This window comes from Rhincodon typus, chromosome 4 (assembly GCF_021869965.1).
Source record: "Rhincodon typus isolate 14 chromosome 4, sRhiTyp1.1, whole genome shotgun sequence".
NCBI classification, from domain to species: Eukaryota; Metazoa; Chordata; class Chondrichthyes; order Orectolobiformes; family Rhincodontidae; genus Rhincodon; species Rhincodon typus.
In genome coordinates, this window is record NC_063335.1 from 5245850 (window position 1) to 5271599 (window position 25750).

At 38.5% G+C, this 25750-nt stretch overlaps 1 protein-coding gene across 1 annotated transcript in view; it reads left to right on the forward strand.

The window, feature by feature from the left end:
- LOC109916186 (cAMP-regulated phosphoprotein 21-like) overlaps nt 1–25750 on the forward strand; it is a 136819-nt gene that overhangs the window by 45165 nt on the left and 65904 nt on the right. Inside the window, exons 4-10 of the mRNA XM_048595623.1 lie at nt 4888–4954; nt 7544–7622; nt 15899–15958; nt 20542–20682; nt 20987–21095; nt 21334–21435; nt 25228–25265. Coding sequence (XP_048451580.1) covers nt 4888–4954; nt 7544–7622; nt 15899–15958; nt 20542–20682; nt 20987–21095; nt 21334–21435; nt 25228–25265 — 596 coding nt within the window. The remainder of the gene's footprint in view (nt 1–4887; nt 4955–7543; nt 7623–15898; nt 15959–20541; nt 20683–20986; nt 21096–21333; nt 21436–25227; nt 25266–25750) is intronic.

The following is a 25750-nucleotide window of genomic DNA, read 5'->3' on the forward strand; positions in this document are numbered from 1 at the left end:
GCAGCATCATGCTCCTATGATGCTGCTTGGCCTGCTGTGTTCATCCAGCCCTGCACCTTGTTGTCTTGGATTCTCCAGCATCTGCAGTTCCTACTATCTCTGATTCAGCCTGAATACACTAGCTAACAGTTATGTTCATGCAACAACAAGAGGAATTTTGCAAACTCATCCTCAGCCTCTTGTCCTGTGCTATTTAAAAGGATCATCAGTTACTTTCAGGTTAATTTTTGACTGATTTCTACATGTTAAGTTCATCAAAGTGTTTGGTGGTTATAGTGCTGTGTAAAGTTGCTGAAGTCCTCGAGAGAGTGCTACAACACATTTTGGTTCTCACTTCAAAAGGTCTTCTCAGATCACTTGCTCCTGGGCATAAGTGTTTTGGTTTCTAATTCTCTTGGCCTACAGTGTGATTGGGAGGTTTAACAGAAATGGTACAGAGGAGAGAAGTGGCCTAAAAAGGGAGGAAGAAAGATGGGTCACATTCACCTACGAGTCTTCAGGGAATACTTCTTGTACATGACCTTCAGTGAGGAACAGTGGGTGGAAAATCTTCACTTAGTGAAGGAGATGCTTATTGAAATCTGTCATCTGCTGCAGGTAACCCTGTAGTGCCACAGCAGGGAGGGGACAACATTGTCAGTGGCTATGAAGGTGAATGCAACTGTGAGAATTTTTTTGCATCAGTCCCCTTCCAGGCTGAAGCAGGTGATATTTCCAACATTTCGCAGTTCACCAGTCACTATTGCTTGGGGGCAGTCGGGAAGTTCTGTATATAAAGGTAGATGAATGAATTTCATTTTCTCTTGCCATGGAAAGCATGTGGAGCAGGAATGCAACTTCTCCAGACAAGCAAATGCTGCAGGAAGCTATTGGCTACCGAAAGCCTGCTTTGAAAATACTACATGTAAGATTTGAGAATTACCACATCCAGGAGGAGTTCTGGTCCCTCAGTTGGTGTGGACCCAATTGGAGCACATTATCCAGGTGACTGCTTGGTATCCTTGTAGCAGTAATAAAACCTTTGTTCTGTATCAATCCACTTTTCCATTAACATTGGAACAACCAGAAGAAAACAGAACATGGCTGCTGAGTTGCAAAATGTATCCACTCACCACCGGGCTCATGACTCCAGAATGCAACTCACTCCTCCTTCAATTAATGATCTCATCACTACATCCTTACATCTGGTTTTACACCTCCTTTTCTCCTTCTTCCTACACTCTGCTTCCGTTTCCACCAATCATTCACCGCATCTTCTCTCTCTCACGGTAAATTATAACCGTGGTCTTTTAATCTTTCCCTGATTACTTTATTTCAACATCCACAGTTTTCATTAACCATCTTACTACTTCCTAATCTCATCCTTCCTCACTCTGTATATCCATCTTGGCATCCAATTCTCATTTCTGTTCAGTCATTGTTACTCTCTTCTTGATGTTGCTCGCTACCTAACAAGGTTAGTTTCACAACTGTCTTCCTTGCAGTTTTAGCAGTACCTTCCATCATTCAACAGTTCATTACATGTCTTCCAACTACTCCAACTGGCATTAATCTGCTGTTTAGTTTGCATTCACCTCTTTCATCTTCACCTACAACTGACACCAGATACTTGAAGCAACTCATTTCTCTTCGTCCATCGTTTCTCACAACTCTTGTTCATCTATCTTGTTGCAATTTTTTTTTCTTCTTTAGTATGAAGACTTTCAAATATTCCTTCCACGGTCAGAAATCTTCCTCTTGCAATCACTTTCTTTGCATTCCTTTTCGTCTTTTTGTACTGCTCTTTATTTTCTTGAGACCTAACTGTTTCCACTTCTTTAATAAGTTCCTTCTTTAGTTTTACTGCACTTTCTGTCATTTGATTACATTACAAGGTTTATTTACCAGCCCTGTTCTGGTCTGCTGATCTCCTTTCACACTTCTGCACTCGGTTTTCTCATCACATCTGCCACTGAGTTCTACTAGTCTTCCACAGAGTCTGTATGACTTTGTTCTATTTCTCTTAGCTGTCTCTCCATCTGCTATCTTAATTTTTCTGCAACTTGCAAATTTTTGAAATGCCACCACCAGATGTCCTGTCTACCTCTCGACTTCTGCTGACTTGTTTACTTTGCACAGAACTCTGCTACCAGCTGTCTATTTTGAGCAGTCCTGCTTGCAAAGACTTTGCAGTTCTTCGATTCCTTCGCATGTTCTGTACTAACCATACTGTAGTTCAGCTGTCTTTCACTATCACTTCTGTTGTAGTTTAGGAGGAATCTTCTGCATTTTTTTTATCATTACCTGTTAGCACAACAACAAATTCCAGGATCTTGGCTGTTTCTTTCATTTGCTCCCTCAAACTGTTTCCATCATGAATAACCTCATAGCTTTCATTGTGCACAAGCACAATTGTTGTAACAAGTTTCGTATACTTCCCACTTTAAATAGATCACCTATTTCCCCTGGCCTGTTACTGCCTATGGTTTGAACTGTGTCGTTCAGATTTCTTCTTTCTCCTCCAGTCTGCAATTACTCTGTGATGTACAACAACTGATCATATTCTGCGTTTCAGCTGTAATTGATAATTTGGATTATTTTGTCACTGATTCTGCTCACTGCGTTTGCTTCTGCTTTTGTTGTGTCGCCTTTATAATACGTATTCTGCAAACATTTTTATGGGTACAACTAACCAAACCAGGATGGCTTGCTGAGATGACCTGATAATGTTAAATGGGAAGAATCTAACAATGAGTCTTGAAGATTCAGTATTGGGGTTGTAGCTATTCCTATTGGTAACCTGTTCCAGGGATTTTTCTTGTGAGTAAAGATTATTGATGCAGTGTCTTGGAAACAACTGAATTTTATAGCTTGAGTGGATGACTACTTCATTTTTGACATTTCCTGAGGACAGTACATATTGATATCTGTCAATTCCCAGTCTGTTACATATCTTATAGAACATGTAGGTATATTTTTTCCCTCATTCGCCGTAGTGATCCCTACACCAAATCTTTAATCACGGATGTGACACTGGTGTATTTCCCGTACTGAGAATTGTGCAGCAGGTTTTGGATTGCTTCAGTTTTATTATTATTTCTCAAAGGATCCTACATACAACCTGCATTCTCCAGGATTGGACAGTCATTTGTTTGGTAAGCTATAACATTGATATTTTCATTGCAATGCCCAAGGGTCCTTCCTCTGAAATCCAAGAATCCTGTTTGCCTTGGATGTTTTTTGCTGAATGTGGAATCCTCATCAAAGATTATTTTTAAGGTAAACCCCCAGGGATTGTCGTGCATCTGCCTTTTGGAGAATTAGATTACAGAACTTAGTTATCTGTAATTGGACCCTTTTCCTTAGCAATGTGCATGACATAGTATTTTTTTTAGCAGTGTGTGCCATCTCCTTTTCATCCTGGAATTTTTTTTCAATTCCAGAAAATGATCTTGCAACGAATTGATATGATTTTGAGTTTTATTCCTTTTGCATATTCCATCTAGTCATCTGAAAACACACTGTTTTTAACTTGTTGTGTAGGTCCTTTATGTGTTTCAAGAAGACTAAAGGTCCTAACACAATGGTAAGGGGCGCTCCAGAGAGGACATCTCTAGGAGAGGATGATTCCCCATCATACACCACTCTTTCTCTTCTGTTGGTGAGGAAATAGAGGATCAAATTTAATAATGACCCCCAGTTCCACAGGAGTTTGGGCAGGACTTGTCATGAGGAATTTTGTGAAAGGCTTTTGAGAAATCTGGTATTGCCATGTGAGTAGTTTAATCTCTTTTGAGACTTAAAGCTTGATTATCGACAGTCTGTAAAAGCTGTTTCAATAGATTTCTTCACCTAAACAAAACATGCTACCAACCTTACACTTATGAACTTCGAAGAATTTTATAACATGAGAATGAACGTTATGTTCATTTCTTCACCTAATATTAGGCCAACACCATTTCTTCTCTAATTCTGTCCGCTATCGATTTATCTTACTTCATTGCCTTTCAGCTTTGTTTTGTGGAGACCAGTGATTTGTATTCCTTTTCTTACCATGAGAACAATTACCTCACTGCTGATTCCTGTTAGGCTACCAGTAATTCATCTTGCTGTTTTGAGTGTGGTCAACTTTTTACTTCTTTGATTTTCTTCTGGAGTGAGTCATGACCTTCAGACTGAGTGGCAAGACTGTCACTACACAATGAGACCAGACTAGCACTTTAATGATGTTGAAAATTAAATATAAAATGAATACGAGATGGAATATTTATGCTCAAAGACTAATAAATGTCAAGTGAGTAAATAGAGATGCAAACATTGGGTGTTTTCAAAGTATCAATTGATCCAAAGAACAAAAGAAAGGCTAGTTTCATTGAATTTTAGGTTCATTGCTCTTTTATTCTCATCTTCTCTGATGTACAATTTTTATCATTGACACAGACTTCATTGTATTGACATAGCAGTCTGGAGTTAGGTTTTCTTTTGCTTTGAGTAACTAAAATATCTTCAAACTATTTATTTGAAAAGCAAAATGCCAGTATATTACTTTGGGATTGAAACTTGTTACAACTGCTGTAAGCCTATGTACAACGAGTTTACGTTTTCTTTAAACTTTTAAATTGCATGTTCTTTTCTCAAATACACATGTTGGCTTCCTCTGCAATTGTTATAGACATTATGATCAGTGCCTTTCATTTTCACCAGATGGAAAGTGTAACTGGGTGATGACGACAAGGTTCTCAAAATTAAGCCTCATTGTAATAAAGGATGAAATGTGGTCTGGAAGAAGTCTGGCAGAGTTAAATTGTACAATATCATGCAAAAGATTAATTATTTCATGTGATTCTCCTGATCAAAATATTCTTAGTTTTCATTGCACAATTCAAAGTTGGTGTTGGTTGCTAACAGTTAGCATTACCAGTTGGGACATATGTGGAACAGCAAGTGGGGAAATACAAATGTTTACTTAAGATAGGTAATAGTTAAGTAATGAATTGACATTATCATGAAAAACTGACTACATTAACATTCACAGATATGATTCTAAAATTACCTCTGAGTATCGTTTGCATTGATCTTTTGTCTTGTTATTTTCAGTAAAATATTCCTAGAACAAAATATCCCTTTGCCCAACCTGCAATGGATGACTGTTACAAATCTCATAATCCTTTCTGGTGTCAAATAGACAATAACTTTGTCGCGTTGGTAATGAATAAAGAAAAATCCTTATTAGTTTTTACTCTATCAAAGATTGGTTTGCTTCAATGGTTAAAAAAAATGAGCAATATGAAATTCTAGCAATTTGCATCTATAAATTCTAAAAGTTAGAGACTATCAATTGTATTGGTCCACCCTCTGACATTACTATAAACAATCTGAATAAAAAGCGTCAAACTTAACCAATTTTCAGTACGTTAATACCACAATTTCTTTTTTATTAATTCATTCCTGGAATGAGGGCATCTCTGGCAATAACAACATTTTTTGCCTATTTCTTGAGATGATGGTGAAGCGTTGCCTTCTTACTCCAGGCACATGCACTGGACAGTTAGGTAGGGAACTCCAGAACCTTAATCTGGTGATGGATATTTATTAGCTGTTCTTTCCTTAGATTGCTACCCTGTTACTTCAAAAACAGTTATGAGCAGTACCTAACAAAGTGAAGTTCCTAGATAATTAGTGATCTGTGAAATCCATTGCACAAACATCTAATGATAAAGAGTAATCAATATTTTTGACTCTCAACATATTCCCTGCTATTTTTAGACTGTTTGAGTTTTCCTATGTAATAGTGTGTCTTTTCTGAAAAATGTGGTAAAATTCATGAATTATTGTACTCACACAGAGATTCACACTTCATGATTGCATTTCAGAAATTCTGACACTGAAGTCAACTTGGTTTTCAGACTAGTCAGTCAAATCATATAGAGTATGCTGACTTTACACCTATATTATTGATATGAGATCATACAAAGTTCTGTACCACAGCACTGGAAATCTTAAACGGTTGAATTGTAATGGAATTAGACTCTTGTTTAATGTGTGCTTATAATTCAAAGCATTTCTTGAGATTTGTTTGCTCTTGGTATATTTGGAGAGGTACATATACTGTATAATAGTTTACCTGAACTTTGTAAGATATACTGATTCATTGCTTATTTTGCAAAGTTTCTAAATCACTATGTTCTAAATTATTTAAAAATACTGAAAATGTTTGTTGTTATGTCCCATCATTTAAGACATTTTTTATTACAATCCCTCTTTAGAAGTATGATTTGCCATTTCCTTACCTGAGGCTAACAATGTTCTTGACAAAGGGTATACTTTGATTTTTATTATGAAATCAGCCACGATAAACTGGATGGGTGTGGCCCTGATGACCCTTAATGCTCTCATTAGTGTTTCCTCACTGCAGAAAAGTGTCACATCTTCGTATCATTTCTCTCCAGAGCATTGGGGAAAACATCAGCCACTTGGCATGTGGAGGATCGAGAGTGTGAATCTATATTATGTAATTCCTATAAGTTCTCACAGGTTCTGCTATGTATAGCTTAACAAAACCACTTCATACATATCATTCATCATCTTAATATTGTGACTTATAATTTCTGAAACTCGAAAATTTTGTAAATTATTACCATGTTTATCAGGTTTCTTTGTCTTTTGTGAAAGAGAACCTCATACCTTCTTTCCCACTGTAAGTCCATCAAGAAACAAAACCATTTTTGTAATGTGAAGGAACATACACAGGAAAGCTTATTAATTGAATTTACCTAAATAGTGACCACTCTTAAACAATGTTAGGATTGAAGTAATTTTATGTACTCCAAAATGTATGAGCAGAGCATCAGTACAGTAGGATTGTCTTATGTTAATTAAGTTTCAGGAAAAGCAATAACAAGGGAAATTAGTTCACAATATGGAGATGTTTGGCCAAAGATTACAGGAAAAATAATGAGGAGCTCATGGCGCTGCTATTAGTGCTTTTAAAAAATGTGGATTGCAGCAAAGAAAAGGCATGCGAGTTTCAAATCGTTATGTGTTGTGTGACAATTTCCATCACCCAGCTAAAAGCCTGGCAAGAATGGATATATACCCTTAGCTTCTTTATTGATATTCACTGCCCATAAACTGCTGAATTTGCTTGTATGTGCAAATTAAATTCACTGCAGTCTTTTAAAGCTAATGTCTCTGTCAAACGTGGAAAAGGTATAACACACCAGCAATTTTGAGTCATTGTGGTTCCAATGGGAATAAAGACATGTATATGCTGCTCCATTTAGTTCGCCTTTTGTTTCAAGGCCTTCACCTCCTCTTAGGCTGGCAGTCATACCAATCTGAATTGCATGGAGTTGTTTTAGATGTATTAGACCTGATTCACATTAACACATGCTGCTTCAGAGTCTAGTCAGAGTAATAACGTTTCATCTTTGTTTACCGATTTAGCTTGGAAGGTCACTATTTCAATTAAATGATCCACACCAATTAATATCTATTTTTTAATTTGGAAAATTAGATTGAAAACATAATGAATGTCTGTTAAAAGTATGTTCTTTTGTTGCAGATTGCAGTCAAGAGTACACAGATTCTACAGGGATAGATTTGCATGAATTTCTTATTAATACATTAAAGAATAATCCCAGGTTAGTACTTCCATATTTAAAGGGATAACCTGGTAAACATTTATTTCAATTTTATTTTTAGAGTACTCTGTATACTAATAATTTGCCAATTCAAACTGTGTTATATTTACCAAAATATCTGAGATGCAACAGCAGGTTTAACTAATGCTTGGGTATGTCATGGAACTGGAATAATGGGCTAGACTTTAACCACCCCACCCCCCCAAAAAAAACAGCTGGGTTTGGTTAAAATGTTAAAAATACCCAACCCTAGCAGAAACTGCTCACTGTGGTTTTCAGGAAGATAGTCAATGAAGGGTAAATTGATGTAACTTCACAATTGCAGCTGGTCATGGAGAACATTTTAAGGAGGCTACTTGCTTCCATTTTTACATGAACTCTATTTTCAATCCATGGTCCATGTTACGCAAGCCTCAGGAAATCTGGTAAGAGGAGGTAGAGAAGCCTCAGATCAGTCAGGTAAATGCATCTTACAGCATTGCTTATGGGCCAGGACAAACAGGACGGTTTCCCACAGCCCCACAATCAAACCCTAAAAACATAGCAGCTCGCCTCCGTGATCACCTGTCTGCAATTTTTCTCACTGTAGGAAGTAGGGGCAGATAGTAAGAGAAGCGGTGAGAAGGGAAATAATTCCATGAGTTGACACAAGTGAGATACTCCCGTTTTAGCACATTACTAATTAAGTTTTGGATGAGAATCTGTGGCAACTTCACTTCCATTAACTTTCTTGACCTGCCACAAATTAAGGCTTAAATAATCAATTATTGTCCATGTAAGGACCTCAACCTGCCTTGTCCATTATCAGAGATGGTAAGAACTGCCGATGCTGAAGTCAGGGATAACACAGTGTGGAGCTAAATGAACACAGCAGGCCAGGCAGCATCAGAGGAGCAGGAAAGTTGACATTTCAAGTCGGGACCCTTCTTCCCGAAACTTCAGCTTTCCTGCTCCTCTGATGCTGCCTGACCTGCTGTGTTCCTCCTGTTCCACACTGTGTTGTCCATTATCAATTCCATTATCATCTTTCTGCCCAGCAGGCGAGAAAGGATTTACCGACAGGTTAAGAGTTGGTGGGTGAGGTGCCTCCAATTTCTGTAACCAGAGGCTCAGATCAGGGGCAAGAGGGGCAATCTCTGAAAGTGAACCTATTGCCTTTTCCTCTGACCATCTTGACACTCCTCTCCCTATGACCCCAAGCCTATCACAAGAAGATTAAAAGTGCTTACCTTATTGCTGCTGGAGTAGGTCTGTACCAACAGCCTTTAGGATCCAGAAACTGCCGGTCTATTCTGGAAATCTAAAATGTCAACGCGAAGCCCTCTGATGGGCTGAGAAAAAGGTCTATGCTCTGCCTATTGGTTGATTGCATGTGATTGGCTGTGATGGAGGCATTTCTGATGAAGGGTCTAGGCCCGAAACGTCAGCCTTTTTGCTCCTATGATGCTGCTTGGCCTGCTGTGTTCATCCAGCTCTGCACCTTGTTGTCTCGGATTCTCCAGCATCTGCACTTCCTACTATCTCTCATCAGAAAACACTCTTATTTTCAAAAAGAAATCAAAATGGTTCCTAAAGTGCGTGTTTAGTATTGAAAATATTGAAACAAAATCCTGTGACATCAGTGACTGGGAAAAATTGGATTGATTGTGGGTTTGATGTAACATCTGTTGCACCAAAAATTTAATTCCAGCAAACGAAATTATTGTCAGAATACAAAACGTTGGACACACTTAGCAGGTTCATTAGTGAGCAGAAAACAAATATTAGTGCCCATCTTTTGACAGAGAAGAAGAAGTAAAATATTTAAAGCCGCGTAGACAGCTATAACCCAGGAGAGAAAGAGATAAAAGAATTTTAAGAAAGAAAACTTATATTGGGTGTAGTATTTGCTGACAAATCAATTGAATTGAACAATGTTATCCTTTTGAATGTTCAATTTTCTGTGATATCATTGATTCTGGTGCTGCAAGTTATATAACTTTACATGATTATGACATCAGTGATAACATTTAAATGCCACATGTAAATATACATTTTTATTGGAAGGAAATAACTGCACAATTACAGCAGTTTTCTATTATTCATTTATGGGATGAGGGTGTCGCTGGCCAGGCAGCATTTATTGCCCATCCTTAATTACCCAGAGGGCAGTTAAGAGTCAACCACATTGCTGTGGGTCTGGAGTCACATGTAGGCCAGACCAGGTAATGATGGCAGTTTCCTTCCCTAAAGGACATTAGTGAACCTGGTGGACTTTTCTAACAACCAACAATGGTTTCATGGTTATCATTAGACTCTTAATTCCAGACTTTTTTTCAATTGAATTCAATCTGTCATTGGCAGAATTCGAACCTGAGTTCCCAGAACTTACCTGGGCCTCTGGATTAACAGTCTAGTGCTAATACCACTGGGCCATCACCTTCCCCACTGATTTAAAAGAACTACTGTCATCATCAATGACTAGTTTACCCGACTCTGAAAGCAGCCCAGATAAAACAAGTAAGTTTTCAAATATAGATTCTCAATGGAACTCAAAATAAATTAGATATTATTATTTCAGGCAGCTCCATGCTAAAATTCGCAGGTGTGGTCAATAAGTCGTATTGAACATTTTCTGTATGACTGTCATTCAAACGATGCGCTAGTTTTTGTGCAGTTGTTGCTTAATGTCATGCGTAAGCAAATGATATGCTTGTGGCTTTGGGAAGAGTCCAACAGACACAGACATTAATGTCTATGGTGAACAACTGGCTTCGCCATCATCACCACATTGTACAGAACCACGAAAGCACTGTCAGATTCTGCTGTTCTCCATCACAGACCATCTTTCCTGTCTCTTCCTCTCTTACCTCCAAAAACCATCAGAACAGCCTTCTAGTGCCTCAGCTGCTTCCCTCTCTTAGCACATTGGGCAACATTTCTCCAAAGGTTTCCCCTGCCCTACACCTGTAATCCTCCCTTTTTCTTGTTTGTTTCCTATTTATCATCATGTACTCTTCAAACGCATCTTCTCCATGAGTCTCACTTCTTTCTAGCTTGAACCTAAACAGAAGTTTACTGACAATGCAACTACTCTTCCTGGCTCCCATGTTAACTAACGTTGTTAATGATTCCCTCTCTGCAGGAATACTACCCATGATCCTCTGTTCTTGCAAATTATGGCCCTGTCCTGAACCTCCCATGCCTCTCCAAAGGTTAGAATTTTATAACTTTCTGTGAGATCGTCCCTCATTCTGTGAAACTTCAATCAATATAGCTCTGACAGATCCAATCTCTCTTTATACATCAGTCCTGCCATCCCAGGAATCAGCCTGGTAAACCTTTGTTGCATTCTCTCCATAGCTAGAACAAGCTGCACACATTACCCCAGGACTGGTCTCACCAAGGTCCTGTACAATTGCAACAAGACATTCCTGCTCCTGTACTTGAAATCTCTCACTATAAAAGCCAACATGCCTTCTTCACCACTTGTGGCACTGCATACTTACTTTCAGCGAATGCCGTACAAGGACACCCTGGTTTCACTGCACCTCCTGCTTTCCCAAACTATTACTATTCAGGTAATAATCCACCTTCCTGTTTTTGCTAACCTTACATTTATCCCCATTATATTTCATCCATCGTGCATTTGCCCACTCACTGAACTTGTCCAAATTACACTGAAGCATCTCTGCATCCTCATTACAGCTTACCCTTCCACACAGCTTTGTGTCATCAGCAAACTTGGAGACATTACATTTAGTTCTCTCATCTGAATCTTTAATATATGTTGTGAATAGCCGAGGCCCGAGCACTGAATGCTGCAGTATCCCACTAGTCACTACCTGCCATTTGGAAAAAGACGCTTATTCCTACTCTTCATTTCTGGATTACCAATCATTTCTCTTTCATGTCGGTACACTGCCTCCAATCCAATGTGCTTTAATTTTACATGCTGTGAGTCTTTATTAATAGCTTTCTAAAAATTCAAGTAAACCATATCCAGTGGCTCCCCTGATCAACTCTACTAGTTCCACCCTTGAAAAATTCTACTACATTTGATGTGTTTGATTTTCCTTTTGTAAATCCATGCTGACCCTGTCTAATCCTGTTTTCCAAGCGGTCTGCTGTTAAATCTTTCATTACGGAGTCTGGAATATTCCCCGTGACCGATTTTAGGCTAGTCAGCCTATTGTTCCCTGTTTTCTCTCCACCTCTTACCTGGCCTGGCCCACATGCGACTTCAGACCCACAGCAATGTGATTGACTCGTAATTACCCTCTGGCCAATTAGGGATGGGCAATAAATGCTGCCTGGCCAGTGTCGCCCTCATCCCATGAATAAATAAAATCTCCTTTTTTATTGGCGTTGCATTAGCTACCCTCCAATCCATTATAGGAGCTGTTCCAGAGTCTATAGAATCTTGAAACATGACGACCAATGCATTCATTTTTTGTAGGATCATTTCCTTATGTATTCTGTTAAGTAGATTATTGAACCCTAGGGATGACTTGACCTTTAATAATTTCATCAACATCATTTCCCTATTAATATTGCATTTCTTCAGTTCTTCCTTCTGACTCAATCCTGTGCTCCCTAGCATTTTTAGGATGTTATTTGTCTTCCTTTCTGAAGACAGAGCCAAAGTTTATGTTTCATTGGTCCCTTTGTTCCCAATGATAACTTTCCCTGTTTCTGACTGCATATGTTGAGCTGCCTTCTTGAATGGCTGCAGACCATTTGGTGTAGGTAGACCCACAGTGCTATTAAGGAGGGAGTTCCTGGTTTATGACCCAGTGACGCTGAATGAACAGTAATATATTTCAAGTCTGGATGGTGAGTTGCAGATGGTACTGTTTCTTCTGCCCTTGTCCTTCTAGATGGTAGTGGTCATGGGTTTGGGAGATGCTGTCTAAGGATCCTCAGTGAATTTCTTCACTAATCTTTTTCTCTTCACATACCTATAGATTTCTCTTCACATGCCTGTAGATGTTTATGATTATATCCCAAATGATAGTGACCATGGTGAGCTAATTTTTTACTTACTTCTCAGTCTGTCATCGGCCCTCAAACAGATGACTATACTATCCTTTCTTCAATGCCTTTCTCTGTTTCTAACTGGTTGTCGGACATTTTCCTGGTTCCATTCTTATCTACCTGGCAGTAACTTGCTTGCCACCTGCAATGACTTGCTCCTCGTCACCAGCACTTCTGGACCTCTCAAGGATATAGTTCTGAGCTATTTCTTGGCACCTTCATTCAAAACCTCTTCGGGTTCTATGAATATGCTGACAGTGTTCAGATTTACTTCATCACTACCTTTTCCAAATCCACTGTCTTTGATTTGTCACAATACTTAATCGACAAAAAACACCAGAGGAACAGAAATCTCCTCTGACTGCATATTGAGAAGATTGAAGCCATTCTCTGTAGTCACTATTTTTTCACTAAATATTAATTCTGTCTCTCTGCTCAGCTGTAGTCTGAGCTGATCCAGATGGCATTTAACCTTGGTGTCATATTTGAAAATTTAATGTAAGTTAAAACCATCTTATCTACTTCATCTTCAAAACTTCTTAATTTCATCTTTGTAGCACTGCCTGCCTCCACTCTGCCTCAGTTCATTAGCTGCTGAAATTCTGTCTATTCCTTTGTTAAGATCTTGTCATTTCAATGGTCTCCTGGTCAGCCTATCATTGTCCACCCTACAGAAGTGATGGTTCATTCCAGCGATCTACTTAGATCTTAACTTGCACTATTGCCTTTGTACCCAAACCCCAATGCTCAATGACTTATGTTGGCTGCTGATCCAGCAGAGCTTCTATATAAAATTCTTAACCTTGTTTTCCAACTTTCCCATGTCTGAGTAACTTCTATCTCTGTAATGTTTATGAGCCTGATCAGCCTTTAAAAACTGTATGTTCCTCAATTTTTTTTGTCCCCTATCCAAACATGATTTTAATCACTTTGCATCAGTTTTCATGCTTTCAGCTCTCTAGATCTAGATATCCATAATTCCTAAATTTGTGGAGGTCTGTCTCACCCTTAAGCTCTCCTTAAAAGTTGCTACTTTTATACAGGTTTGGTCATGTGACCACAAGTCTTCCAGTTGCTTTGTGTCAGTTTTGTTTAATTAAACTCTTGTGAAGCCCTTTGGGACATTTTGCCATGTCCAAGGTTTCAAATCAATGAAATCGGAAGAATTTACAAGACTAATGTGACCCTACAATGTAAGTTCAGAATATTGAAAATGACCCTGGGTAGACCCTTGTTGCACAGCTGATGGGTAATTCCATGTGTGTGGTGGAAAATGAGAAGAGAATTGGTTCAAAAAGTGAATTTAAGAAGTAATTTTACAAAAGCTCATACCTAAATATAATTATGATGAAAAGTATTAGTTTCATCTTCAGTTTTTTATAATTCATTCATTGGACATGGGTGTCATTGGCTGGGCCAGTACTTATTGTCCATTCCTTTTTGCTCTTGGTCAGGTGACATTGAGCTGCCTTCTTGAACGGCTACAGATCATTTGTGTAGGTAGGCACACAATGCTGTTAAAGAGGGAATCCTTAAATTTTTGAAAACTCTGAGTCTAGAAAGGTGCCGCTGAAATGCCTTTACTTAAAAGGAGAGAGAAAACAAAAAGGTAACAATAGGCCAGTTAGCTTCACATCTGTTGTTGAGAAAATGTTAGAATCTACAATAAAGGATGTAATAGCAGAGCATTTGGAAACGCATAATATGATCAAACAGAGTCAGGATGGTTTCACTAAGGAGAAATTATGCCTGACAAATTTAGTAGAGTTCTTTGAGGAGGTAGCAAGTAGGATAGATGAAGGAGAATCAGTAGATGTGATATATTGGATTCCAAACGGTGTTCAATAAGGTACCACACATAAAACTATGTAATAAGTGCCTACATCATTGGGAGTAATATATTTGCATGAATAGAGTATTAGCAAACTATGATGGGAGTGAAGGTACTATCACCAAGTTTGCAGATGGCCCAAAAATAAAATTAGACAAGTATTGAAGATGTTATAAAGAAGCTACAGAGGGATATATACAGGTAAGTGAATTGGTAAGGTAACTCCTCAGATGGGATATAATCTGGGAAAATGTGAGGTTATGTGCTTTGGCAGGAAGCAAAGAAGAGCTGAATATTATTTAAATGGAGAAAGACAACTGAAAGTTGCAACACAGAAGGATTTTGATTCATACAGTGGACAATAGGGAAAGCAAAGGAATTGTTGTCTTTTTTTTCCCAAAAGGAATGGAATATAAAAGTTGGGGGGGAGGGAAGGTTGCTAAAACTGTACAAGGCACTAATTAGTTCACAGCTGGAATACTGTGAACAGTTTTGGTCCCCTCATCTAGGCAAAGGTATGCTGGGGCATTGGAGGCGGGTCCAGTCAAGGATCACCAGTTTGATCCTGGGTATGGTGGGATTTTTCTCTGGGGAGAGTTTGAGTAAATTGGGTCAGTACTCATTAGAGTTTAGTAGAATGAAAAATGAGCTTATTAAAATATATAAAATTCTTAAGGGATTTGACAGGGTAGATGAGGGAGTTTGTTTTGCTTTAACAGAGAGACTAGGCATAATCTCAGAGTAAGGGGTTACCCATTTAAGACAGAGATGAGGGTTCTGTTCCTCTCAGAAACTAGTGAATCTGTGGAATTCCTTACAACAGAGGCTGAGCCATTAAGTATATTAATTGCCGAAATGGATAGACTATAAATCAGTAAGAGAACTGAGGGTTATATGGATAAAGCAAGAAAACTGAGTTGAAGATTCTGTGATCAGCCATGATCTCATTGAATGTTGGAGCAGACTCGATTGGCCAAATGGCTGACTTTAGCTACTCGTATGGCCTTAATACTGTCTCTTATTGGCACTAGATTTGTTGAGCAAAATGGAGACAGTTTCAAGAACCTACAAATCAGGTATGAAAAATTCACGTTAAAATGCATACAATGACAGTAGCCTGAGGTGGTGAAGCTGATCGTTCTGTTAGGAGATAAGCACTCACTCTAAATCTTTTGATTTTTTTTCCATGCGTTAGTTCTGTATTAACTGTGAAAGGTGGCAACAATCTGAGGAAAAGTTACACTTGCAGCAGTTAATTTAAGAATGTTATTGACAAAGTGCTGAAAGTAAATGATTTTCTTATTTTCTTGGTTGGGAAAAGATGTGATAGACCATACAGAATAAGTGAGATCGAAGTAGAAGAATTGATTTATTTGATGTTTGCCTTAATCTTAATATTCATGATGACTTAATGGTTATCATTTTACAGGGACAGAATGATGCTTTTAAAAATGGAACAGGAACTAATAGATTTTATCAATGATAACAAGTAAGTGGTTATATTGGTATTTGTTACTTTAAAGAGAAGCATTTTAAATTAGGTTTATTTTAATTTAGATGTTATTTTTACTCACTAGTGATACAAAATCAGGCAATTTACTTCTTTTTTTCAGATAATGCTTAAATGCTTGAAGTTTTTAAGTGAATTTTGTACTTGAAATCATCAATTTCAGGCACTTATAGATATCAGATTTCAGTAACAATGAGTATTAGAGGAGACAGGTGGAAGAGGGAAAAACAAAATACCATGGTTTTATTCTGATAGAACACATGTTATCCAAAATGAAATTCCTTATTATGCTGAAGTCATTTACACTCCTGCTCAATTGTTCACTTTGTGTTTTGTATTATCTGTAACTTTGAAATTACGCTCTAAATATCCAAGTGTAGTTTAAAAGAATACCAAAACCTAGGGGACTCTACAAATATAATGCCATCCACTCTAAAGAACAAGTGTTTAGACTACTTTCTGCTTTCTGACCTTTAGCCATTCACACTGTCAATGTCCATTCAAGCCCACAGACGTCACGTTTGCAAACAAGTTTGCTATTAGCACTTTATGAAATGCCTTTCAAAGTCCATATACACATTACTTACAGTGAATTCACCAAAACTCTCCATTACTTTATCAACAATAGTCACATGCAAACTGCTGTGAATAAATCCATGCTGACCTGTCATTGATTAATCTATATTTTCCAAATAACAATTAACTTGGTCTTGGATAATTGTACCAAACTTCTCTTCTACCATTTTCATACGGTTGTCTGGTTTGTATTTGCCAGATTCACTGCACACATGCATGCACACAGAGACCCACGTATACACAGATATATACACACACATGTACACGAGCATTCATGTACAGGCACACAGAAACACACATAAACATATAGTAAATGCATTCAACATATTTAGTTTTTAGTCTTTTTCACACAGGACTGGGGCTTCAATGGCGATTAACCTCCCACTGCCAGCTAGGAAATCCAACAGAACAAATGTGGCATGGTGGCTCAGTGGTTAGCATTGCTGCCTCACAGCACCAGGGACCCGGGTTCGATTCCACCCTCGGGCAACAGTGTGCATAGAATTTGCACGTTCTCCCTGTGTCTGGGTGGGTTTCCTCTGGGTGCTCCAGTTTCTTCCCATAGTCCAAAGATGTGCAGATTAGGTGGATTGGCCATGTTAAATTGCCCATAGTGTGCAGGGATGTGTAGATTAGGTGGGTTATAGAGGGATGCTAATGGGTGGGATGCTTTGAGGGTCAATGTGAACTTGTTGGGCTGAAGGGTCTGATTCAATGAAATGCTCTTGGTTGCTGTCGGGTATATTTCTCTGCCTGTACAGTGTCTCATTACTGAAGGTGCAGTCTGCCTATAGCTGTTGGCCAATCACAGAGTGTGTGTTGTGGGGAGAGAACGGTCAGAGGTGAGAGACAAGAGGACTGATCGAGGGTCCTGTCCCTGATCCATGCACCCGGTTTCCCCAGATAAGGAAAAAATGGATGCCCTCCATTCCCTTAACCTGCTGATCAGATCATCTTGGCTTCCCTGTGGGGAAAGCAGCTCTGTTTCCTGCTGCTGTGAAGGTAGATGGGTTCAGGCCCTTAACTGATTGTTCATTAACCACCCAAAACCTGATTGCTGGTATGACAGGAAATACAATGGCAACTCCAGTGTCAAAATGCCCCATTATTTGCCAGTCTCAACACTGAATAAAGTTACAGAGAAGATAGTAAGATTATTAATCAGCGATGGGATAAATGGTTATGGGGAGCAGGCAGGAAAGTGGTTTTGAGCTGAGATGAGATCAGCTACGATCATTTAAATGGCTTAGCAGGTTCGAGAGACTGAATTGCTTACTCCTGCTTCTAGTTTCTCTGTTCTTGACTTATTGTGGCAGAAACCATGGAAAAGTGGCACATGGAAGCTAGTTATCACATTTCTTTCGAGGCCTTCAGAACCACTTCAGAGGTTCCACAGATGGGCCGAAACTAGGTAGGAGGGGCGTGACCAGGGGCAGAAATCAGAAAGGTATATTAGTTGGCCATTCCATTGGGCACCATCCCTATTAAAAAGGGCAGCTGGCATCCAAGGGGTCTATCCAACCAACCAAAGGGCTGGCAGTCTCAATAGCACCTCTGCCAGCAGAGGCCATTTTGTGAGCTTGCATCTACTTGGTGAGGGCCATGTGAAAGGCCATGAGCCCATGAAGACTAGTAAGCAATGTCTGGGGAAGCCAGGGTCAGACAGGCAGACCATAGTGAATACACATGGCATGAGGTGGTCACTAAAGGCAGAGGGTGGAGGTCCCGTCTGTAGGCCACAGAATGCCCTAATAGGAGCCACCCCAGAGTGTGCTGGAAGGCCTTTGAATTTCACTGGGTGGTCTCTATAGGTAATGGCTGGTTCCCCCAATCGGACAAATGCTAGAAGAGGCCCTTTGATTGACTCAATTGGATTCTTGATGGCTAGCACAGCTACTACTTTCCCCATCATTGGGTAAATGACATAGAGCAGCAGAAAGATGTCAGAAACCCCCTCTGATATATTACTGTGCCATTCTGTTAGCCTTCTCGCCTGGCAAAGTAAAATTCTGATCTGGGCTGGGACACCAAACTTATTTCTCTGCCTTCAAAGGCGAATCCTGCTAACTGTGAGGGGGGTGGGGATGCACGCTGCAGCAGAGAGATTGTTAATCTTCTCCTTTGATTATCTGGCTCTTCCCTATGTCCCCGAGTGAATCCCTTTCAAGACACATTTCCATATTCCTGTCCTCTCACTTCTCATGGGACAGAATCTGCCCATGGATGGTAATAAACAACTTCAGAATATTGGCTGATGATTATGCTACGGTGAAGATGATTGTCACTTTAGAACCTCACAGATCTGTTGGACTTCCTTTCATTTCAGTGTTGGACCCCACATATTAAAAATCTTTGCTGTGTTAATGTGATTGTGATTCCAAGTCTTATTCTGCTATAGCACCTGGAGCTTTGGTCATAGGTCCACCAATACTTTGTTTGATAGCAATTTATTTACAGCAGATTGGACGTTATGTAGTTATTAAGTGTAAACAGCAAAGTGTGAGTTGAAGTCCAGGTCAAATCAAATGGTGATAGCAGATCGCTGTCACTCAAGGCCATTATTCAACATGTACGGATTTACAATGATCCAGTTGCTTCACAATTTCTTCTGGAATTCTAGTTGACAGGTGCATTATTGAATTTCCTTACATAGTTTGTGCTGTGTGCCTGAGCTCTCAGATTCTGGGTTCCAATGGCATAACCACATAGTGCGATTAATGCTTCCTGCCAGAGGTCGAATTCTCTTTCAGATGCCTGGGATTGGAGCTCATGGGCTTTCCCAGAGTATATGTTATTCAACCTATCCTGAAGCAAGACGCTTAATGAATTGGCTGGCTCAAATCTGTCAAATCTACCAGTATCATTCTGCACAGGAACTCCATCTGAGTTCACTGAATATCACCATACTTATTATCCAGAATGTATGCATACGATGGCTTTTTTTTTAAACCTTTAACAGAGAGTTCATAGAAGCTGCAAGGTTTTACTGATAAATCTCATTCTTATGTTAATTCTCATTCCCCTCCTAGTCATAAGAGTCTAACCCTATTAAACCACACAGACTCATTGTCTAGAGACCTGCAAATATTTTTATGAAGCAAATTATGAATATTTGTGCTACATCTAAAATGCCTATTACAGTAAAAAATAGCAGGAGTGAATTTCTGCTGAGCTTTTCCTGCTTGTCCTCAATTACGTTGTTGAGGGAGTTGTTTTACAAAGGCTGGTGCAGCCCCTGAGCAGGAGGTTGAAGGTTGTGTGAAGAATGTCACCTTCTGTTTTGGTCCAATGGATCTAGTCAATATTACACTGTTCACCCAGCTGCTTTGCTTCTTCACGTATGACCTATAAGACTATATGACACAGGAGCAGAATTAGACCATTTGGCCCACTGTGTCTGCTCCGCCATTTTATCATGACTGATATGTTTCTCAGTGTAATGAAAAACTAATGTGTTTCTGTCTTAAATGCACTCAATGACTTGGCCTCCAGAGCCTTCTGTGCAACAAGTTTACAGAATCACTGCTCTGTGGCTGAAGAAATTCCTCGTCTCATTTCTAAAGGGCATGCCTCACTCTGAGGCTGTGCCCTCAGGTATTAGTCTCTCTTTCCAATGGACACATCTTCTCCACATCCACTGTATCCAGGCTTCTCAGTATTCTGTAAGCTTCACAGAGATCCCCCTCATCCTTCTAAACTCCATCATGTACAGACCCAGCATCCTCAACTGCTCCTCATGTGACAAGCCCTTCATCCCAGGGATCATTCTTGTAAACCTGCTCTGGACCCCCTCCAAGGCCGGCACGTCCTTCCGTAGATATGGGACCCAAAACTACATCCATTTTCCAATCTGAAAGAATTGTCTCAACCTAGCCTTTGCATTTATTATTATTATTATTTTCATTTATTATTTTCAAGTAAGTTTATGTGTAGTAGGATTACCTTCATGGGGAATGTATTGACTTTATTTGGTTTCCAACTTCTAGCAACCACTATAAGAAATTCCCTCCAATGTCATCATATCATCGGATGTTGGTGCACAGAGTAGCAGCTTACTTTGGAATGGATCACAATGTAGATCAAACTGGAAAGTCTGTTATAATCAACAAAACTAGCAATACTAGAATGTAAGTATTGCCTGTCCTTAATGTTGATTGTCTTTCAGAAATGATTTTCTGCAATGAGTAAAACACTTTCATTGTTTATTTGTATATGTAAATGTACCACATCTAGTCCAGCACAATAGTCTATGTAAAGCTTACAGTTTGTCCCTTCCTGCTGCAGGCTGTGCACTAGAGTCACAGGCTCAATGCCCATTACAGCTATGTGAGTCCCAGTACAGATCAGTGATTGTGGACAGTAAAATGACTTGAATCACATTTTCAGAAAACTGGTTTGATTGTATTTCTTTGTGTTTATATATGTCAACAGACCAGAGCAAAGGTTCTGCGAACACATAAAAGATGAGAAAAATGATGAGTCCCAGAAAAGATTTATTTTAAAAAGAGATAATTCTAGTATGGATAAAGACGACAATCAGGTACGTAGCACTGTGTGAAGCTTGACAATAAAACTTTTCCTGATAATATGCAGCAGCAAAAGCTGTTCAATTTTTAATCCACTCAGCCAGTTAACCTACTATACATACATATGACAGCAGTAATGTGTATACTTTAACTAATCTACTCAAACCTCAATTCAGTTGGATGGGATTTTAAATAGGTTTATGTGTAAACGAACAGTATTTCATATCCTTTCAGGAAATGTTTATCTTGCAGCAAAATAGGATTCATCCATTTAGAGATGATAGAAGAAGTAAATCAATTGAGGAGAGAGAAGAAGAATATCAACGAGTAAGAGAGAGAATTTTTGCACAAGATGTAAGTAATTTCTCTGCTAGCCTCGTACCCCATTTACACGGGGATATCAAATTGAGTTCGGATGCATTTATCTGAACTGAATTTGGCCTCCCTAGCACTTGCACCAACGTCTACCCTGAACCAATACATGTGTCTGAACAGGATTAAACTAAATTACCTGTCTGAGGGATGTGCTGTTAATTGGGCAGAACAAAACTTCAGCAGAGATTTGAATCAGACTGTTCATACCAGACTTATTCAGATCCTCTGCTTGTGGATGAATTTAAACCAGTGTTGGAGGGTGAGAGATTTCATATCAGGGTAGATAAATCAGTGTAATTCAATTGTCGAGCCAAAACAGCTGTAAATTCAAAATGATTTCACATTTACGGCTGTAGTGTAAACGGGGCTGTAGAATGGCTAAAGTCATAATTAGGTAACATAGTTAAGGTCAATATCCTAAATAAATAGCTCATAAATACATTCTGTTTTATGAAATGTCATGTTTCTGTGTTATAAAATTCAAAATTCTTAACACATTATAAAAAGAGTATATACTAAGTAGTTGGGATTAGAAGCTATATTGTTGTATTCAACTTTAACTAAGTTTTAAATTAGTGCTATTCTAATGTGGAGAACAGAAATAAATTGCACTGCACTGTCACAATTAAAAAAAACACCTACAATGTAAAAATGTTTTTAACCACATGTAAACACCATGCATCTTTATCAGCTAATATGTTTTAACATATGGAACAATTAACAAACATTAAATCGATGGAAAATAAGTCAACACAGAAAATTTATTTAACCGTAAATCGGTGCAGCACTTTGAATGGGGACATTAGCCAAAGAGCTACTATTAAAAAAAATCACTCTTATCAGAAAAATGGAGCTTATTTGAATAGTATATTCCCTACCTTTCTGTCTCATACTGTGTGTCTTAACATTCTGTTGCAAAAGTAGCAAGAATACTCACTTAAGTTGGTCATAAAATTGAGGAGTAAAGAATGTAGATTTAAATTGAAGATGGAAGATTTGCTCATATGCAGCAGATCTGTCAATATGTAAAGATAAAGGAAAGATAAATATCTTAAGCTCGAACCATTCAATATTGCAAAGAATCTCAATCTTAAACCAGTCGCCAGCCTTTCCCATTTTCAGATGCTCATAATCTTGCAATGATTTCTGGAATTTTTCAGACTAATTAAGTTTTTCCTTTCTTATCCCTATTGGTTACTTGGCAACCAAAATGGGCGGTTCAGTATTTTGGAGATTAAAGATAACCGATCTATTTATTAAAGTGATTTTTGCGTCAGCCTCTTCTCATTGTACTGGTTTCTCCTGGGGTAAGATTGCAGAGTACCTTACTCAAGTAGTAGTTCATCATGTGAGATTGATAGGAAGTGTTAGCAGGACACTGGACCATGAGGAACATCATCATATCCAAATAAAAGTACTGTAGTTGCTAGAGATTTGAAATAAAAACGTAATGTTCTGGAGAATCTCAGCAGCTCTAGCAGCATTTCTAGAAAGGCAAAGAGAAGTAATGTTTCGAGTCCTATATGACTTTTCTTCGAAAGACAGATGCATATCGGACTTGAAACACTACCTCTGTTTCTCTCTCCACGGATGCTGCCAGACCTGTTGAGTTTCTCTAGCACTTTCTGTTTTTATCATCATGTCCGAGTTTGATTCTGCCCTCCATGCAGGTGTCTTATAGCAAGGGTCTAGCCAGGAGTAGGAATTCTGGCTGATTTCCTCCCCCTTAATCAAGGCTACTGAGACTAATGATAGTACCTTTTCTGTCATTACTGAATGATGGCTGACTGAACACAGATCAGAAATCAAACCAGAACTTCTGGTCTATACGATTTAGTCATTCAGTACCTTTATTGATTCAGTATTGGACACATTTGACCATGTACCTTGAACATTAACAATTATGCCTATAACCCCAAGAACTAAACTGTGTTGTACTAATAATATGTAGAAATAGTGCATTGCAGTTAAAATTCAATAACTATATAGCTAGGTAAATAACGTTTATGATGTGAATCTTAATTTCTTTATTTCAATTAGATTGCTGCATTATTTTGGTTTATATTGTTGCAGAGATTAGCTTAAAGATGTTCCCACTGCATTTGTTCTTCTTCCTCCCTTTACTCCTATTACTCTTGCTTTATCATGGTTGTAATCTGTTGTCACTAGATGCAGAAAAGCTTTTCTGCAGTGTATCTCTGGATTGCCTATATGATTTATGCAAGTTGTAGACATCACCATGTGTAGCCAGACATCTGTTTGTTCCTGTTTAAGGATGGCACCATGAACTTATTGAAGAAGTGTAGTTAAATTGAAGTATATTTTGGTCTGCCTTATGAACTCCTTTGGCATGGCTTTTATGTTGTAACAGTAAATTTTGCCTGGCAAGTCTCCCAATAGAGAGGTGTGATGCAGAGATGAATGTATTCTTCACTGTTTTTCTCGGCATTCATTTTATTGACTGAGAAATTGGGAGCACAAGCTATCAGGCATATTGACTACCGATCCTAATTCTCCCATCTTCACTCCCATTGAGTGAGGTACTATGTCAGGAGTACAGCCTTGCAAAATTTACCTTTCTGAATCAGCATAACATTTCATTTTATTGAAAGCAAAATAGTGCAGGATCTGAAAATCTGAAATAGCAGGAGAAAATGTTGGATTATCAATAGCTCAAGTAACATCGCTGGAGAGAAAGAGTTAATGTTTCAGATCAATAGCCTTGAGCATCATTAACTCCGTTTCTCTCTCCACAAACGCTGCTTAAAATTAGCAGAAGTTTCCAACAATTTCTCTTTTTATTTTAGCCTTTATTTAATTCAGCAGTTTGTATTGTTGCAATATTTATGACTTAATTGTTACCATTGCCACTTTTTTCAAAATTTATGATTGTCAAAATCCCTATGATCAACTGATTTCAACATATTTTTGTTTAAAATGAGAGGTGATGAAATTATGATGAATAGTCATTGTGAAGAGATTTTGAACTCAGCTATATGGGTTTAAATAAATCTTGATAAATGTCATCATTACACTGGGTGCTTTGCAGTCAACTATGTATGCCTATTACGCATCATGACCTCAAAAGCCAGCTTTTTACTGCAGCCATGTGCATTATCTGATTAAATAAAATAGTTCAGATAACAAGGAAAAAAAGGCTTTTCTTTTCCTCTAAGGTTTGTTTAGAAAGGTCTTTGTAGTAAATCTTTCCTTTTCCAATGACCACTGTTGTGTTCTTCCTTATATGAAAAGGCAAGTTGTTCTGGACTAGATAACTCACAAATACCTACTATCTATCACACTGGTACGATTCAATAGTCCAGTCCATTTGTCCAGTCTGTTGATGAGATAAGGTGTGATTTACCATAAAATAATACAAACAACTTAATAGTTACTGCGGTTAAGAATTCGAATCCATGTGGTTTATAAATTTGAATTCTGCGAACGGTTCGCTCAGTGTGCTGAACGGTAGGAGTGTGGTACAGCATACCTCCAACTGCAGGGGTCAACCCCCATGCTGGCTGAGGTAGTTCACAAAGGCCTGCCTCGTTAGCTTGTTATTGATGTGCAGTGATGGCCCTCAGGTTATATAGCTAATTGTCTCTCTTTAGCAGAGAGAGGTAACCTATGGTCTTTTGTGCACTGCAGTTAATTACCATACTTAGATCACTAAAGCTACCAGATTGCAAGGACTACAAAATGCAACTGAGCTACTTTCTGGAATGCAAGAATATACAGCAATATGTTGAAATGTCCCATTTTTCTTTATAGTCCACATGCTCCCAGGACAGCCTATATGTGGAAAACAGGTAAGCAATGATTTGAATATGTTTGAATAGTGAACATTAAGGCATAGGTTGGTTATTAAAGACTTGGTGGAATTCTACCCTCTTTGATGTGGCACGGACAATGGTGAGAAAGTTGGGAAAGTACAAAGAGAATGGAAAAAAATCAGAATGTCAACATTGACAGAAACTTTTTTCTGATTTTCCCCAAAGCTTTCAATGGCAACTTGATAGTCAGCAGATTTCCTAACTCAACCAACCTGCATTGGTAGCAAAAATCATTGGACTCCAAGACTTTCAAATAGATTGAAACGTACTACAATACTAATGCTGTTCCCCTGCTCTCTTAGTTTCCCTTTTATTCTTCTTGTCCATCTATCCACAATCATTCACACTTTGCTTTTGAAGAATGCCTTAAACATATAGAACAGGATGCTGAGTACATGCAACACTTGAAATCCACTGCCAATACTGAAGTGTGAAAATATGTTTTTTTAAAGTTAATTTGA